General features: G+C 39.4%; 1 protein-coding gene across 1 annotated transcript; it reads left to right on the top strand.

Annotated features, from left to right (window-relative positions):
• Window positions 1-645: 645 nt before the first annotated feature.
• Window positions 646-19,756, top strand: LOC139443596 (coadhesin-like). The gene is made up of 16 exons (XM_071224559.1): window positions 646-774; window positions 4,863-4,911; window positions 5,573-5,593; window positions 6,259-6,297; window positions 8,320-8,340; window positions 11,682-11,861; window positions 14,330-14,524; window positions 15,647-15,832; window positions 16,345-16,530; window positions 17,185-17,376; window positions 17,506-17,691; window positions 17,823-18,014; window positions 18,237-18,428; window positions 18,651-18,842; window positions 19,065-19,256; window positions 19,479-19,756. Exons 1-16 carry the CDS (start codon window positions 760-762, stop codon window positions 19,754-19,756), a joined length of 2,316 nt encoding a protein of 771 aa, XP_071080660.1. The 5' UTR covers window positions 646-759.
• The last annotated feature ends 378 nt before the right edge of the window (window positions 19,757-20,134 follow it).

Here is a 20,134-nt window from a genome sequence, read left to right on the forward strand (position 1 = left end):
ACTCTTCCCACAGCGAAATGGTCTTTGTTTCCCAACTCCTTCCTTGGCAAACGCCCCATTCACTGGACCACGGAGGCAGTAAACATAATTGTCAAATACATGTAGAGCACATGGAAAAGGGAATGTTCTTATTATCTCGCAAGGCACCATGTTTTGTTTTTGAAGCTGACAACCTGGTAATATGATCGTTTCTTATCCAACAAGATATGTATCTGTCAAGAAGGTATGAATGCTGTCTACGCAATGTCAACATTACATTGGACATGCTAAATGCCAGCGAGCTCTGGCTTTGAATTCTCGTATTGAATGGAACAGTTTGCCATGAAGTGCAGTTGAGACTATCACGATGTAGTCACTCCATGAAAGAGAACTTGTATCCAGTCATAATACACTTGAACCACATTTATCATGACCATATGCTCCGGTCGTGAGAAGGAACAGTATTGAATAGAGTAAACATGTTGACTTAGTTATTGAACCCCATACAACATGCGGTTATTACTCATGGTTACCTGGCATCAAGAGTCCATGAGCGAAAGCTTCACTTATCTATACAAAACACCCCCATTGAAAGTATCTACGCACCCTGCTCACGCAAACACAGACACGGGTCTGTTGTCCAGTTAGATATTCGTTGGAGAAATCTTTACAAAGTTTTAGGTTGTCACTGAAGTAGCAATCAAAAGCCTGTACATAAGTGCTGGTGCCGCTGTACAACATTCACCATTCACCTGATATGTTCACAGAGTAACAGCAGCCATGAAGCTGTTGAAGGTAAGTCTATGTCTTTATAGATCGTCCATTCACCATCTTAAATACTTTCATCTTTCCCATCATGTCGAGCAATATTCCTGAAGCTCCAGCCCTTGGCGTCTGCATTTCACAACGTAATTTGACGCATCAATGACAAAAATGTAATTCCCTATCTGAGTTGTTCCCATGCTTTTTCATGTAAATCATTGACTTGCTTTTGCATGTGTTTATGACGGGTGCCGCTGGTGGGGCAGGATACGCTCACCTTTTCGCGAACACCAGGGATCATCACTGTCATAAACACACGCTGATCTATAGTCGGAATCGAACAATCGACTTTTGGAACTGATTTCTTATGAATATGGTTTTGTAACTGTCATTATTTCTGTCAAGTAGTCATTGTTTAGAAGAACGAAATTAAAACGTTGGCATACAGGACAACTGTCATTCCTCTGTACCAAAAGTGGGGCACATCTTTACCTTCTGATAATAGACCTATGTCACTATTATCATGAATCAGTAAGTTTTTTTAGTTAATCGTTTTCCAGAGATTGTATAATCATCTTATAGATCATAACTTACTGTGTAAATACCAAACACGATTTATACCAGGACAGTCAAGTACTTTTCAACGACGATATATATATCAGCAAATATGTAATTCCTTAGATCAACATGAATATTTCTGTATAGTTTTCTGTACTAATATTTCAATATTTCTTTATCGTAAGTGTTTGGCCCGTATCAAACTGTTCACTTCCTTTTTACGTTAACTCAAACATTGACAAGGCAAAGCAATGACAAATGGTCATTCATGGAGTCAATAACGCTTCACGCCGTTTGTTATTCTCTTGAAATGTTTCGTTATAAACTTTAAATTTCTCATTTAACTCGTCAACCGAGACTGCTCGTTTCGCAAAGCGCCATTTTAGATACTTAGATACCAACAGCGGTCTCGTAGTTTTCAAGAATATTTTTGTTGCAGTTGATTTTGTATAAACACATATATGTGTATGATAAAGAATGCCTCTGACCCTAAATACTTTTTGATACTTTTGTTTAATTTTTCAAAGATTTTGCAAACACAAACTACTTTTTAAGTCGCAAATACCAGTGGTGGTGAGCCGTCCCTGTGGTGAGGTAGGGAGAATTTACGTTTCAATGTTTTCCATTTGTCATGAAATAATTACATTTTACTGAAGACAACTACACGCAAAGTATATAATATATAGGATAGTCCATGTGTCGAGTGAAATATCATTCTCTCATCTCTTGAAGGGGGACAAGGAGATATGTTCACGTGTGGCATAACCTCGAGTGAAAATATCTCCTTTTCCCCGTCACTCAATGAGAGAAACATGAAATATTCTCTATTTATTAAATACGTTAAAACAATATGGTATCAAAGCATCAGTCCTTAAGCCATTGTTATTCTTTATTTTATTAATGATATGTATGTTATGAAATGATACTCCTGTTCGCCGATAATACCAGCACTGGCAGATCAGCTCTAGATATCAATCGCATTGAAACTCCATAAATAGACATCTATGCAAGTCTAGACTGACATGTACCGGGATCTCGTAAGCGAAGGCTAGTTCCTCACAAACCCTTTATAAATGCAACATGTATGTTTGAACAGTACGAGATTGACACGATTGAAAGAACGAGTGAAAACCAACGTTGGGAATATGAATCAGTTATGAACAAGTCAGCGGGGGCATACAAACCTAATCTGACCCACCTGGAGGCATGGGCATACGATACCCTCCGCAGTCATGGCTGAATGGATATCAATAGCATCGTGTTAATTGGTCACGCATATACACCGACATACTTTACGTACATGTAGGGAGTCTGTTGGTATGACTTTGTGCTCATCGCTCAACTCGACATGTCGAGAATCGGGAGTAGTCAATGTACATTGAATATGAAACGATGCATCCAAAATTCATAAACAACATGTCAAAAAGTCAAAGATAATGTATCAAACAAAACGTGAATTATTACCAGGTTGTACTTTGCTTTTTGTCAACTTTAAAAAAATGATAAGAAACATTATAATTTCTCATTTAAGCAAGTCTGAATTCTATAAAACAACCAATAAGTGCGAGCTATATGGTCTTGGAGAATATTTAATATTTAATGCATGTTACCATAACGTCTACAGGCATAAACACTATTCAGTGTCTTTAATATATTGATGATTCAGACAGATGTCTGAGGTCAGAGGTCAAAATAATACATCAAAATGTGATAAGATAATCACACCAGTTATCACCGAATACCTGATGTAGGCAGGACTGAAACTGTCACACGATACTCGAGAACGAGTTGAGTATGATAACTACGCGAGTAGTAACGTAATACTCGAGTACTCGGAGATAACGTAATACTCGAGTACTCGGAGAGTTGACCCCCTTGTTCAATTATCTCCCTTGCTTTGCTGTCAGGGAGGACAAATACACCACACACCATACACCATTCTGTTGAGTTGCCGGAAGGCCAGAGCATCATGACAGGGTGATCTGCAGCCCTCATTCCACATGTGTTCGATAGGGTTGATGTCTGGTGACCGGGCTGGCCACTCCAAGCGGACAAAGGCCTCCTGATGAGGTCGGGCGTTATCGTCCCTGAGGATGAAGTCCGGTCCGATTGCACCAGCATACGGTCTCACGTACACATCCAGACTGTATCCCTGTAGCGCACACCGTCATCGTTCCCCGTTGTAGGACGAGGAGATCAGTTCCCTACTGGTCCCACCCCAAGTCATGATTAAGCCCCTCTATAGCGGTCATGTTCAGCTACGTTGGAATATTGCTCCTTGTCTACGCCACACTCGGGCACGACGATCTGTGAAGTCTAGACAGTATATCGATTCATCAGTGAAAAGTACTGGAGCCAACTCCTGGTCTGTCCAATTGACGTGATCTTCAGCCCAATCCAAACGTGCCTGCCTGTGATGTCGGTTTAATGTCTGTATATGGTCTAGCGATGAGGCGTTTGCTGAAAACTTTCATCAGGCTACGGGAAAACGAGTAACGGGTAACGGTTCAGAAATCGTCTTCATGCAGCTTATCTCCCTTTCAAATCGTCATGTTTCAGATAAGTTCCGATGCTTTTCCTTGATTTTCCGCGGCCGTGTCCGGCGACGTCGAAATGAACGTCAAGCCAATGTCATGCTGAGACATCATGACAGATTTGGCGTTGGATTGGTTGTGGTATGGGGTGGCATCAGAATGACAGAGCGAACCCCACTCTATTTTGTGCAAAGAAAGGTCACTGGACAGTTCATGCTGACCACCCTTTGATGTTCGCTTTGCAAGGCGTGAGGGTCGACGTTTTGTCTTCCAGGACGACAATGCCCGTGTTCACCGTGCACGAATCGTCAAGCAGCACAACATAAATAGAATGCCATGGCCAGCAATTAACCCAGGCCATTCCCCCACTGAACACGTCATGGGCACAAGAAGAGGTGTGCGTTAACCTTATTGGCCAGGCGCTGGAAGAGGAGTCGGCCAGACACCATCAAATCGCAATTGGGAGATTCATGCGTAGTATGGCATAGTATGGCTCATCGAGTGAATGAATATTTGACAAACCGTGGCGGTATTATGCAGCACAGATCCACAAATTTCCCATCTAACCCCTATCGTCCTCCTAGATCGTTGACGGTCATAACATCTTCTGTCATACTTCTCTACCGGTTTCATTTTGTTTCTAATTCGTTTATTATTATAAACATCTATTACTAGAAACTAATATCTCTAATCATTATGAAATTTTAAAGTAACTTGCGAGTATCCCCATCGTGTTTTAGGGTATATTTTCGCAATTCTGTAATCCAACACACAAATGTTTCGACTATAAGCATGTTGTCCTCTATTGGAATAGATTCGTTCTTTCTACAAATGGGCCAGTTCATGTATTTCTTCAAAGACATCGATACTTTTAAACTCACCAACACGTATTTGATTAAACTGGGTATTATCGTACTTGACTGCCAATTTCATTACACATCATTCACGTTATTGTGTTGTTCTCTGAACACTAATCATACTCAACCTGGCAAGTTAATTTGACTATGGAGTTCATCTCTTTTCTTGTAGATATTTCTCAACACATTCGCAGTCCTCCAGTTCATTCTGCATCAGACTGGTAAGAACTTTCGATATAAAAACTGTGTGTATATGTAGGGATGTAGAACAGCATTGGCAATGCAACATGAAACATCTACGATATTTGCCCACAAGCTGTTGCCTGCTCTGCAAGCATCGTAAAGCGTATGTTTAGACCCACGCCGCGTACATTTAGCTGCCATTTTTCACAAATACATATTGAAGTGACGCATCAAAGCGCTCTCTATTTGAAATGTATTTATTTATTAACATGATCTTGTCAATATCATTGATCACAATATCATTTATCAAATCCTGGTCAGTTAGTCTTTTCTTGTAATCCTACATTATGCAATAAGGATAGTAATTAAGGCGCCACTCTCGATCTTTTCGTGTGCTATATATTTTGTAAAGTGTGATTAACTTTCTTTGACTACAATTATGAGCGAATTCCCCCTATCACGCCCTTTTAAAAACGCATAATACATTTAGCATCGCATTTGTCAATAAACATTTGACAAGGACCAAGTTTATTTTTGTTTTTGATGTGTGTAGTGGCTGATGTGAAGCAATGTGTTCATCGTTGATGACTCTATTTTCTACTTTGTTTGTGTAGACCAAAGGATTACGATGACATTATACACATTATTTGTATACAAGGTTAGTTTTCCGAAGCTAACTTCGACACTTTCTACTTTCAGAATCAATGGCACCAATCCAAAGTAAGTAGTAAAACAGTATAGTCATCAAACGGAAAGGTATCTTTAAAGAAAAATCTTATGATTACCAATGATGCTGAGTTGAGTGGCCGATTGCCCCACGTTCTGTCTTAGTTTTCAGCAAACTGACAATGGGTTTGCCCTGTCAGAACCGTGGAATCCATCAAAGCAGTATTTAATCTGCCTCATTATGTAGTGTACAAGACAATTGTCTACCTAACGTTGTAAATGCGTCAACTGGCGTTTCATTTTTGTGGATGACCTTAACATTTCGTCCAAGGCGGAATTCGATAGGTATAGATGCGTTCCTTAGGCTTGCCAGAAACCTATGATCGTGGGTTCGAATCTCATATTCGCCCTGATTTTGTTACGCGGTCTGTCAGATAGAAACCCGTGCGCGAGCGTCTCACCAAAGTTGCAAAAGTGTAAGACTTGCATCACTTCGGGCATTCTTCCCACATCATGATGACACGCCATGATATTACTGAAATACTGTTCAATGAGGCGTTAAGTCCTACTCACTCACTCCTGGTAAACATAGGAACTCAGTTTTGAGTGTGTTTATACATTTATGTGAAAATAATGCAGTCAGCTCATACGGCTGTCATTGGTACGGAGGTTTGATAAGTATAATAATATCATGCATGTGATAAATTGTATTTTTACAGGTGAGGACGCACAGGTGCCTTCGTGTGTTAAGATTAAAGGTAAAAACGTCTGAAGGTATAGCTAACGTTGTAAGGCGATGATCAGTTTCGAGGTATACTTAACCTGATAACCAGAAGGACCGGTTGAGAACGAATTTATCTTAGCACCATAATCTTCGCTCGGTAATGTAAATTAGTGTCCAAAAGAAAGTATACCAACTAAAAATGTTTTTCACTTTCTTGATAACTTAGAAAGTCAATATAAATTAAGACTTAGATATGTCGCACGAATACAACCAAATGTATTTGGTGACAAGGAAAAAAAATAAATTTCTTATAAAAATCGAGCATTTTGCCACGACGACTTTGAGCAACGTAGAACGCAATGCACGTGAAAAAATACTATATAAAATTGGTGACACGGCACGTTATGAACACATCAACCAAAAGCAACAAGAAAATATGCCACTTTTAACCGCTATACAGAGGGAGAGACCCGTTGGTATGGCGCAACAAGGAGCTATGCACGCAACCGTTGCAAGAACGATTGAATCCACATTGTCAGATTGATGTAACGTTTACAACAGACAGGGAGACTACTGGTGGCCAGGCCCATTGACGACAGCCACATCCGGACCATTCAACTCCAAAACCACTTCATTACAGCGACGACACTGGGATACAGGGTCAGTCGATAGAGATTAATATATGTATAGGAGATTAAGAGAACGTGGTATCAGAGCACGTCGACCCTACCGCGAAGTGATGTGAAAACGTCAACACCGACGTAACAGGTTGACATGGGCCTGGCGACTTCGACATTGGTAAGTGGAGGGCTGGGGACGCATCATGTTTTCCGATGAAAGTGGATATTGCTCTACCTTAACATGGTCGGCAGCGAGTATACAGACGAGTATTGTCTTCAAGCAAGACAATACATGACCGCATACGACGAGGCTCACACGGAACTTTCTGAACAACGCTTTACCCTGGCCGGCATGTTCTCCTGATATGAACCCTTTCGAACATTTATGGGATCCTTGACCGACAGATCAGCGGCACTAGCCATCTGACAAGAACTGGAACAATGTCTCCTTGGTGAATGGCAGTGGATCCGACGTTTGACGTCATCGGTGCAGCATCGTGTTTGAACAAGTTATGTGACAGTGAAATATTTGTCTTTGTGTCTCAGTCAGTCGTATTCTTTTTGTTTTGCTGACAATCATAAGCGGTTTTACACATTATGTTAAAACACAACTAAAATTAAGTATGTCTTTCACACTCTTGGTATACTTGTTTTTGGACATTAGTTTAGATCAGAAGACGACCAGCAGCACCAGCCATCAGAAAATAACTGGAACAATGTCTCCTTGAGGAATGGCAGCGGATTACCCCTAACGTCACCCGACGTTTGATGTTATTGGTGCAGCTTCGTGTTTAAAGTCATGTTGAACAAGTTACGTGACAGTGAAACATTTGTCTTTGTGTCTCAGTCAGTCGTAATTGTTTTGTATAGATAACAATCATAATGGTTTTCCACATTATGGTAAAGCAAAACTAAAATTAAGAATGTACATATTGAATTTCGACATGCCTTTGTTTTTCTTTCACAGTCTTTCAAACTTTTGGTATACTTTTTTGGGGACATTAGTTTAAAATGTCTATCAGTATGGCAACATTAAGAATCGCGCGTGATTTCGCGGGGAAGAATATGAACTATTGCATTTGGTGTTCAGTTAAAAGACATATAATCATAGCATTGTTAGGTTAAGTATTTTCCAGCGGTGTATATGGAATGTACTTTATCTGTCAGTGGAATAGAATTAGACCCCAGTTTCTATCATCAGATTCACCGCGTAATCGCTGGTGCGGCGTTATGTTATATTCACTCACTCTCTTAATACTATCATCAGATCCATGTAAGTGCTTATCGCATGAATGTATTCGTTAATAATGTCATGAATATCAGGCGTAAATATATTGTAGGTCATTGTCAAGCTCAAATTTCCTAAACTAATCCAAGACACATAATGTGTAAAAGGTTAGTTTTTGGAAGCTGGCATCTACACTTTCTACTTTCAGAACAAATAAAAGCATTCGAAGGTAAGGACAACCTCTTAAACTATGGATATTACTTTTGCATTTCAAATTCTATGTCAAATGCCTTAAATGGTATCTAATAACGATCATCATCGAGAATTCCTTTTGCGATGTTCGTTTCCTTGTAGTGAAGAATCTGCAGGTAAAAAGGCCTGAAGGAAGAGCTACTAGTAACTAGTATCGACTTCCACTTTCGAGGTATAATGACATCTTATACGGCGAGGATCCGGCTGACAACGTGTATATGCTCAGCAACAAAAGTTCCTGTGACACGATAGAAAACAAAAAACCTGATCAAAGTAGACGCACACATCTGAAAGAATTCATATTTCCAAACATCCAATGGACCAGTAAAACAAGTTTACACATTTAGTGACACATATCTAGCACAGAAATGACGTTATGACAAGAGAAAGATGCAAGAACAGAAATGTCAATTCACACGTCTGTAGCGTGTGTCCCCTCTTGCGTAGATGCATGCAACTTGCAATGCATCTTCTTCGCATTGAACGTATCAAACGTCTAACATAGTATTGTGGGATGACATCCCATATCCCCCCCAGCCTGTTTCTCAGTTCCTGAACTGTTTTGGGGGCACGTGGTAAACGTCGGAGATGGCGGTTCATTTCATCCCACATGTGTTCAATTGGAGAAAGATCGGTGCGAGCGAGCAGGTCATGGGATCGCATTTACGTTGTTCTGTCCAAGTGCTTGTTGAACAATCCTGGCTACATGGGGTCGGGCGTTGTCTTGCTGAAAAATCATGCCAGGTCCATGTTGTCCTGAGCGTAACGTTCACCGCAGCGTGGGAATACTCGTATTCGGCCATCGCAGTGGGAGAGCTGAAAACGAGAACCGCACCGTGGGAATACTCGTATTCGGCCATCGCAGTGGGAGAGCTGAAAACGAGACTCGTCGGTGTACAGAACCTGTCTCCACTGAACTGACGTCCAACGCATTCGCTGTCTACACAACTGCAGACCCAATCGGCGGTGATTGTTGGTCAAAATAGGGCGTCTGGCTGGTCTCCTCGCAACAATCCCGTCACGTCGAAGACGCCGACGTACAGTCTGTGCCGATATTCGAAAAAGGCCAGGGATGGTTCTCTCAGTGATGGTTGCAGGCTGAAAGCGATTTCCCAGATGGGTGGTTCGAATCCAACGATCTTGACGGACGCTCGTAACGGGGGGCCTGCCACTCCTTGGTCGGTATCTGGCAGTGTTATGCTTGCTCCCTTCACTGCCATAACGTCTTAATGGTGTTTCTGTGCACGTTCAATCGCCTAGCAACTTCACGCTGCGACGTTCCTGTTTGGAGCATACCAAAGGCCATCAAACTGTCATTTTCAGATAGGCATGGCATATCCAAAATTCAAATAATGATTAAAATGTGATGTTTTTCAATGTTGCAGTTTTCAAGACAAGCAAAAACAATGCATACCGAATCCCTAAAACACGCGTTGCTGCATGAAAGACACGTTTTGCCATCAGATCATGCTTTTCTGCTGAGGTTGCGTTTGTGCTACATGTTTTCATATTTTCGTATCCCATTTGAACATCAGAAAGGTTTTTCTTGTATGCAACGGATTGGAAAGGGGTGTCACAGGAACTTTTGTTGCTGAGTATATCTTATATTACCACCATCATATCATTGGCAGATTCAGCATTTCTCATTACTTGGTGGATTCTGTTGTCATCGAATCCTGATAGTGTGGGTCGTTGCTCATGCTTTCAAACACTGGTTTGCTGTACTTGATGATTAACCGAGCGCCGTGATACAGCTGGAAAATTATTTACTGTGTCGTTAAATTAAATAACTGACTCTTTAGGTCGAGATGTTACTTTAGTTTTATACTTCACTTGTAGACTTATCGTTTGACGGGAAAAGGCAATGAAGATGTGTTGACGTGGATAGGTTGCTATGGGCTCCATTTCTACCAGCATTGGTGGATGTAGGGTCCACTGTCTGATCGCACCCAGTGTTACAGTTAACGAGTTAAGGGTGTGTTTTGAACAGTTGCATTTCTTAGCACCGGGTTATGCCGACTGGGCGTAGATTAGGTTGCTGGTGTTAATGTGGGTGGGATATTATCGGTTTCCTATCTGCTGTCACCGGCTGACTGATTGGGTCTCGGGCCACTAACGATTGGCATGCTTGCTTACTGCGTTTTGACCAACACCGTGTTATGTCCTCGACCGTGTGTCGGACTGTCATTAATAATACATCTTCTCGAGGCAAGACAGTTAACTGACTTTAAAAGTCCAGTTTCCACACAGTTCCGAACTAGGCTGGAATTACTGGGCTCGATCGTAGCGCCACCAGTGGCTGTTACGAGTTATGTCCCTTCTATTCCTCTTCTATCGACCAATCAGTTTTCACCTCTAGTATCGCTTGCATTTGCTTTAAACAAAACGGCGGCGCCAAGTCAAGACGATCTGATCGATAATCAAGATCTATATATTGTGATAAAACGAGTCTTACATCGCGAAGTGCAACAAATCACGTGAGAACCTTGATTAAAAGCATGAAAAGATTTAGAAAATATCTGTTGACAACGAGTTAGCGGTGCACATGCTTTGCAAATCCTGAAATCGACCGAATCTGAATGATAGTTTACGAACCGGATTTCGATTTCGGAGCGCGATTTTGATTGGACTATGCATAGGCTCGTTAGTTATAATACCAGCCCAGTTCGGCAAGGGTGGAAACTGGACTTTAATAGTCAGCTAACTCACTTGCCTCGGGAAGATAATAATAATATGGATAGGTTCATTACCTGTCAGATATTGGGGATCGTAGGGTCACCTACATCTGATGGCATTCTGAGTGCAGCTTATTGATTGCCTGACGTACAGTCATTAAGAATTGTAGGTGTGTAGGTCAAATGCTTTTAATACGGGTCAGTGATACTTTGAATCGTGTGTGAAAATCATTAATGTTTTTGGGTAACCGAAGCTCTGCTATTTTTGACCTCATGTTACACTATAAGCATATGAAGCCAATTGTGTATGGAGTCAATTCCTTGTGTTATTCGCAGTGTAGTTGGAACAATGCATGAAGCAGCGTAAAACCAAAATCACTCACTCAAATTACTTATGTTTCATTATGTAAAACCTTTTTCAATGATGCATCTGATAACAGAAAAATAGCATTGGTGAACTTACCAAAGATTCTTACATTTGGTTGCTTGTTCATTAGGAAATACATCCATTGTGTTGGGTTTGGTGGCATCATGTTTCCAATTTACAGGATGCAGGAACTAATAAGAATACAGGATTCTAAAATATCATGGTAAACTCCCTTATACAGTTCCAAATATTTATACATGCCATGACACTCCTAAGGTGCTGGATGGAGTGAATGGGCCTCATCAGATCTATGTTCACCTACTTTTGGATCAGGAAGATTCGTGTTCAGGAAGCTTTGCTGCGAAGGTGACACATATGACTGTAAAAGAGTAAATGGTGGTCTTCGCATATATGAAACACAGTCAGAACCTTTTGAGATAACTGATGACTGCCAAAGTGAGTATATCAATAATCTCAACCTCAGTTGATGCTTAAAGCTTATCACTATTCTTGCATTCTTGAATTCTTGCTTTTCACATGCATCTGTCCTACAGGATCATCCCAAACTTTCCTCTACAGCTAAATTACTGTCACACCCAAATTACTCACATTTCGTTCGGACGTAGGCATCTCCGGTGATTTTAGGTATCTCTTCCACTGTGAGACTGTTTGCTCTCACTGGGTCAATACAAAGCTTCCGATCATATAAATGGATCTCTTGTTTGCCATTATAAAGATTAAGTCCACATAAACAATATATTGGCCTGACGGTTTTCATATTTGTAGTTCCATTAGTTAAACTATAAAATGAAGCCCTTATGTTCACATTCTTCAAACTGCATTTTGTTAACAAATACTTTTGCGTTTGTCTTTGTAATGCTTAGAGCCAGGTATTTCTTGAAAAGGCTTCTTTGAACTAGAATCACAATACATGTACCTCAAGTGAAAAAAATGTCAAATCAAATTATAATCCCCTAATTTACACATTTCACACACAAAATCTATGCCGTGTCAGTATTATTAAGCATACGCTAATCACTCAATCAAATAACCACCAACGACAGTGGAGCTCTCCAATCCCGGGAGGGTAGCGAATATTACACTTATTAAAATGTAAAAAAATTCTTTGTGTCGGATCTTCTGCACCAAATTGTATGGTTTATGGTGAATGTGGTAGATACCCATTATATATTAACTCTCAGATCAGATGTTTAAAATACTGGTTTAAAACCCTTCATATTCATGAATAACGTCTCCCTAAATTACCTTATTACATACTTCTACATGTAGATAACATGGGAAAGAATATTTGGACATCGCATACAAGGAATATGTTTTATATGGCTATGACAGTCAGCTGGAAATGTAAATAAGTTTCTTAATGAATTTAGAAAAATCAAAAAAACATTATGCTACCAAGAATGGCATTCCACTTTAGAGGATAGTTGACATTATGAATATTACAAAACTTTCAAGACTTTAATTCAACCATAAATATATGTATCAGTACTCACTCCGGAAAACTTAAGAAAACATTTTATTAAATATCGACTTGGTTTACTAGACCTATTTGCAAATGAAGTAAGAAAACTGTCCATTGAAAAACAGAAAAGAATGTGCACAATATGTGATCTAGAGATAGAAAATGAACATCATTTTGTGTTTGTCCATTTTACAATGAAAGCAACACATACAAGATTATTTCATAACAATGTCACCGATAAACGCCTTTGTAGTTATTCTGGCGACAAAGACCGAATCTAATATTAAGCATGCATTAGCCAAAAGAAATGAATTATTAAACAACGTGAATATCCCAATGTGTAACATTTATGATTGTATCTACATACGTAACTCTCTCTTGTATATGGGCCGGAGGCCTTTTGTACAATAAACTTCTTTTGACTCTGACAAGCGCTGGACGGATTTCTCAAGTTAAACACACAGACCAAGGGAGGTCACTCTATATCTTTGTCACAATTTAAACACAATATTATACGAGTTGCTGTTGTATTATCACTAAAGGCAAACATTTGCCATTTTATGAGCGTCTCAATAGATTTCTGCCAACTACATCAACATAAATACAGTTACAATGTACACTGTCACATAACATATAATTATGTGTTTGATGAAGTGTGACGATTATCAGTTTATCTTGAAAGTGATGGACGTTCTGGGGATATTTTTATGAATTATAGAGTTTTAAATGTTTGGACAGAATTCTATTATTTTTCACGCAAGTTCGTTACTTGCTGCTAACAGCTATGTAAAATAATGTCAGTGTCAGTCCGACTGTTAGCAGGCTTGAGTATGCCTTTCTTCTCATGCATCAGGCTGCTATTTGTACATGCGTCTGAGCCTTTAAAGGCAAATGTACCTTTCCTCACTACAAACTACCTCTGCTTGACGAAACATGCACTGCATTCGACATGTTTTCTTTCATTACCAAATATTTCCAAGCCAATCATGCACTGGTTGTCAGAGATGCTTTGCATGTTCACGATATAACGAAATATCATGAATAATTTATCAAGACTAAAAGCAGTAAAGCACCTGTTTAGGAACTTGTATATCATGAGCTTGAAGGACATCTGAAGCTTTATACTCGTCCAGACACAATTTACTGTACTAAACTGTACGGTGCGTTTCGGGATGGTTTATCCATATTTAATGTGGTGCTTATATTGTAAATAATTCAAGAATAAAAGTATGAAACGTAACAAGTATCACATGACATAATGAATTCCACCCCTTATCATTTCAGCCAAAGCATAAAAAAGTGTTCAGAATTCAGAACTAGTTGTCTGAATCGTTTGATAGATAAGTAAGTCACTGACAATATTACCAACATTTGTGTCTTTTTGGTAAATACCAACACAGAATTGAAATGCATGGTTATGTTGTCTTAATTACGGCCAAAGAAACAGCTGATGAAGTTTTCTCTCCTTGGAGTGTTTGGAGTGTTTGGGGTGATTGTCCTGAGGTGTGTGGAGAATCGACAACGAAGACCATAAGGAGGACGAGAACCTGCACACGTACCAACGAAGGCCTCGGCGAATGCCTTTCACCCTTAACTGAAACTCAAACACAATGCTGTGGCTTGAATGGATGTCCAGGTACCAAACTTACCCATTTGCCAAATGAAACTTACTTACAAAAAATGTTGGACAATGTTCGAGTTGACAAAAATCATATTAAATCTATAAAGCTTTCTGTCGTGTGTGAAACGTTCAGTTTTCGGTAAATATTCACATTAAGGTTACATTATACCGCCAGTTAAATTAAAAAAGAGGGTGCGCTGAAGTTTTGATTGACAGAATTGTTTTGGGTACCGAACAACAGTTCTCAACTGAGAAACGTGCAAAATTAATATGTGTGAGCAGTAATTATAAAACCACAATATAAACGTTCTTATGTCCGTTCCAAGTGTATGGTGGACTTAAGTGAACGTTTAGGCCTAAGGGACTCTGATCATTCGATATTCTGAAGGATGTGGGGTTGGATTTTCTTTGGAGACTGGATATTTTTCAGCAACAGCTGCAAAACCAGATATTTTTTTAATTGATAATATACATTGTTTATGCACATCTTGCAACACAAGTCTTGTGTCAGGCAAATTCATTTTTCAACATTCAGCAGTATTTTTTGTCAAGAACTTTCTTTCTGTGACCATTTTGTTCCGATCAAATCCCTGGATATTGGTTAAGCTATACTGTATCCACCTACAAGCGATGTCTTGACATGACCCTACCTCCTTTGTCACAAAAGAACTGTACAAACATGTAAAAATAAACCCAAATGCAGATTTCATTGCAATCTGAATATTGGTTTGAGAGGATTATGATAAATACAATGTAAAATATGATGATAAGATTGTATATAAAAGACATCATGCTTTCAAATTTTTAATGTCACCGAGTTTTTTTCTTTAACAATATCCTCTTGGCTGAGGATAAATAATTATTTATGGACTGAATGTTGTTCAGCTGATTGGCGAGTTACAGCAACAACAAAATGAGCCAGTTCACGGGGGGATGTCCTTTGGTAGAACATCTGCAGTTTGAGCCTTGCCACAGAGTTATGTCTTTTATTAATACATCTGCAGTTTAAAGGGGTATCCTGTGGTTGGAATCAGGGGATTGTGATCTCAAATGACGAAAGTGGACTAAATATTCAGCAACACTCACCTATGAGCACACGTATGATTGTACAATTTTTCAATTTGTTTCTGATTTCAGTTAATGGAGGCTACACTCATTGGAGCGACTGGTCCCTGGTCCCTTGCAATGAAACATGCGAAGCTAATGTCACCTCAGTCAGGACTAGGTTCAGATCCTGCACGAACCCAGTACCCAATCATGGAGGAAGATCCTGTACAGGGCCATCTTTTGAAACAAGCCTTGGTAGTCTTGACGCATGCCCAGGTCGTATTGTATATAGATAACATAATCCATTGCCTTTCCCTTTCAAAGCTTCTTTGTACGTGTAGGAGATAAACGTACAGTTTTATTAATTATATTTAGATACGTGTTATACCTGGTTGATTATATTTGTTTTACTTTTAAACTTATTTGAAACTGTAGTTAGTTATAGTACGGATATACAAATAATGATAATTTTAAGGCATCGTAAATTACAATGTGTTTCCACTACATCACTAAAGAGTACATTTCTGTCATGGGGAATTACCTTTTTTTTATAATTAATGTTTACCCATGATCATGCGGTACATATGTCGCTGATACTATAATACAAACAGATGAAGTCATCAGTCGTAATTGAAAATCTGTCTATTCACCCATTTATTTTCACAACCGTCATTCATTTGATTCCTAATTTTTGAACAGTTTTAATGTAACTAAATATATATTTGATATCTGTAACGTTATTTGAAAACACATTTACTTCATGTTTATAATTATTATCTCTTTCACAGTTGATGGAGTTTTGTCAATATGGACCGCTTGGACCAATCCTCCATGCTCTGTGTCATGTGGAGCGTCGGCAACAAAGATGAGAGTCAAGACGAGGACATGCACGCCTCCCCAGAATGGTGGGAAGGAATGTACAGGGAATTTAAATGAAGCTTTTCAAGTTTACTGTGGCCTAAATGACTGTCCAGGTACATTACATAGTTATGAGCTGAAATATAGCAGCGTGCACGCAAGTGTGTGTGACGCAATGGAAACTACACCTTTAACTTTTGCAAACAATATAATAAAATTAATGATAAGTAACATGATGTTTGAATCATATGTTTAAATATCTATTTGAAAATCCTTATATTTTCCTGATATGCGTAGAAACTTAAATAATAAAAGAGAGTACCAATTAAGTATTTAAAATAGTTCCTTGTTTTTAAATGAGTCAAAGATAAACACGACAGAATGCTTTATATTCAGATTCAGTGAAGCGAACATCCTGGTCATTGTGTAAATAACTAAATGATATCGCTTTGTTCTTTAACCACTTTAAAGGCAAGAGCATGGCTTGAGCAATCAAATCAAACATATGACACTGAACCAAGAAACTGTGGAGTGGTTGGTTGTGCAGTAAGTTCCACATAAACCTTACGTTACATGCAGTAAGCATCTGATGAAGAGGAAGAAAGAAGCTCTGAAATGTCGCTACAAATAGAAGAACGAGTGTCTTTCAAACTCTAAAATTTGATTGCTTATGAAGACTTCATACACCGCGTGCACAACAGAGGAGACCTTCAGAAGAAACCCTAAATTGATGAATATATTCAACATGTTCTGTTTGTTGATTATTTCAGTTGATGGAGGCTATGCTGCCTGGAGTCAGTGGTCCCTGGTTCCCTGCTCTGCAACATGCGGAATTAATGCCACATCAGTCCGGACACGGTCAAGGACCTGCACCAACCCAGTACCAAATCATGGAGGAGCACCCTGTTCAGGACCAACTTTCGAAAGAAGCTCTTTTCCTTGTGGTCTTAACTCATGTCCAGGTACGATTGCATATAAAACAATTACGAAAAAGAATACTTTGATTTATGTGACTCATTCGATCGTATGCTTAAAACAAATACAAAACGTTTGTCTGAGACGAGAAATAATGAGGATATTGTTTTATTCAGTTGATGGCGTTATCTCTACTTGGAGTGTTTGGAGCAATCCTCCATGTTCTGTGACGTGTGGACCATCAGCAACAAAGACCAGAAGTAGGACGAGAACATGTACACCTCCCCAGAACGGCGGAGAGGACTGTATCGGAAATTTGACTGAAACTCTAAGCCAGAACTGTTTCTTGTGTGAATGTCCAGGTATCTAAGCAGTACACCTTCTACTCCAATTACAAACAGCATCACTATAGTTTCATTGTAAGACAAACCACAAAGAGAGCCCAACAATATTATCATGATTTTAACGGTTTTCTGTTTGTTGCTTATTTCAGTTGATGGAAGCTATGCTACCTGGAGTCAGTGGTCCCTGGTTCCCTGCTCTGCAACATGCGGAATTAATGCCACAACAGTCCGGACACGGTCAAGGACCTGCACCAACCCAGTACCAAATCATGGAGGAGCACCCTGTTCTGGACCAACTTTTGATACAAGCTCTTTTCCTTGTGGTCTTAACTCATGTCGAGGTACGATGAGATATAAAACAATTACTAATGGTATTTATATATAATATATGAGTATGAAAAACACCTTTGTTTTATGTGACTCATTCGATTGCATGTTTTATATTAATGGAAAACGTATGTTTAAGATGAGAAAAATTGTGAACCAACTTGTGAAACAAACCACAAGGGTGTCCTAAAATATAATCATGATTCTAACGGTTTTCTGTTTGTTGATTATTTCAGTTGATGGAGGCTATGCTGCCTGGAGTCAGTGGTCCCTGGTTCCCTGCTCTGCAACATGCGGAATTAATGCCACAACAGTCCGGACACGGTCAAGGACCTGCACCAACCCAGTGCCAAATCATGGAGGAGCACCCTGTTCTGGACCAACTTTTGATACAAGCTCTTTCACTTGTGGTCGTAACTCATGTCGAGGTACGATGAGATATAAAACAATTACTAATGGTATTTATATATAATATATGAGTATGAAAAACACCTTTGTTTTATGTGACTCATTCGATTGCATGTTTTATATTAATGGAAAACGTATGTTTAAGATGAGAAAAATTGTGAACCAACTTGTGAAACAAACCACAAGGGTGTCCTAAAATATAATCATGATTCTAACGGTTTTCTGTTTGTTGATTATTTCAGTTGATGGAGGCTATGCTGCCTGGAGTCAGTGGTCCCTGGTTCCCTGCTCTGCAACATGCGGAATTAATGCCACAACAGTCCGGACACGGTCAAGGACCTGCACCAACCCAGTGCCAAATCATGGAGGAGCACCCTGTTCTGGACCAACTTTTGATACAAGCTCTTTCACTTGTGGTCGTAACTCATGTCGAGGTACGATGAGATATAAAACAATTACTAATGGTATTTATATATAATATATGAGTATGAAAAACACCTTTGTTTTATGTGACTCATTCGATTGCATGTTTTATATTAATGGAAAACGTATGTTTAAGATGAGAAAAATTGTGAACCAACTTGTGAAACAAACCACAAGGGTGTCCTAAAATATAATCATGATTCTAACGGTTTTCTGTTTGTTGATTATTTCAGTTGATGGAGGCTATGCTGCCTGGAGTCAGTGGTCCCTGGTTCCCTGCTCTGCAACATGCGGAATTTATGCCACAACAGTCCGGACACGGTCAAGGACCTGCACCAACCCAGTGCCAAATCATGGAGGAGCACCCTGTTCTGGACCAACTTTTGATACAAGCTCTTTCACTTGTGGTCTTAACTCATGTCGAGGTACGATGAGATATAAAACAATTACTAATGGTATTTATATATAATATATGAGTATGAAAAACACCTTTGTTTTATGTGACTCATTCGATTGCATGTTTTATATTAATGGAAAACGTATGTTTAAGATGAGAAAAATTGTGAACCAACTTGTGAAACAAACCACAAGGGTGTCCTAAAATATAATCATGATTCTAACGGTTTTCTGTTTGTTGATTATTTCAGTTGATGGAGGCTATGCTGCCTGGAGTCAGTGGTCCCTGGTTCCCTGCTCTGCAACATGCGGAATTTATGCCACAACAGTCCGGACACGGTCAAGGACCTGCACCAACCCAGTACCACAGTATGGAGGAGCACCTTGCCAAGGTTTATCATTTGAAACGGGTCAAGTCGCTTGTACATCGGAACCCTCGTCAGGTATAAATATTTACAAATATAGAAAACTCACTATACTCCAAATACAAGACATAAAGCAGCACCTAAACTTTATCAGTATAAAATGAAGACTTAAATGTCCCAGTGGAGAATGTAAGACAGCTAAGCATGTACATAATGTCCTACGATGGTGATACAGTAACACGTACAGCCCTAGTCAATGTTTCATTTCATTTTTACAATGCATTATCTGCTGCATACTTTACGCCTATTGTTCAGACGTTCGTATGCCTTCCTATTGAAAACCAAGGTGGACAGTGAGAAAGATGTGAGTGGTTGTTGTGGTGTATGAATGAACATGGATATTCCTATTCTGCTTTGAAATGCTTCATTTACTTTTCTCACCAACCTGTGCTTGATTTGCAAATTGTACATATGTTTTTAATTAAACAACACAACCTGGCATCCTATTATCTTCCAATTGGTAAGTACACTATAATCTTTAA

Source organism: Haliotis cracherodii, unplaced genomic scaffold, assembly GCF_022045235.1.
Source record: "Haliotis cracherodii isolate W230 unplaced genomic scaffold, xgHalCrac1.p SCAF_5, whole genome shotgun sequence".
NCBI lineage: Eukaryota > Metazoa > Mollusca > Gastropoda > Lepetellida > Haliotidae > Haliotis > Haliotis cracherodii.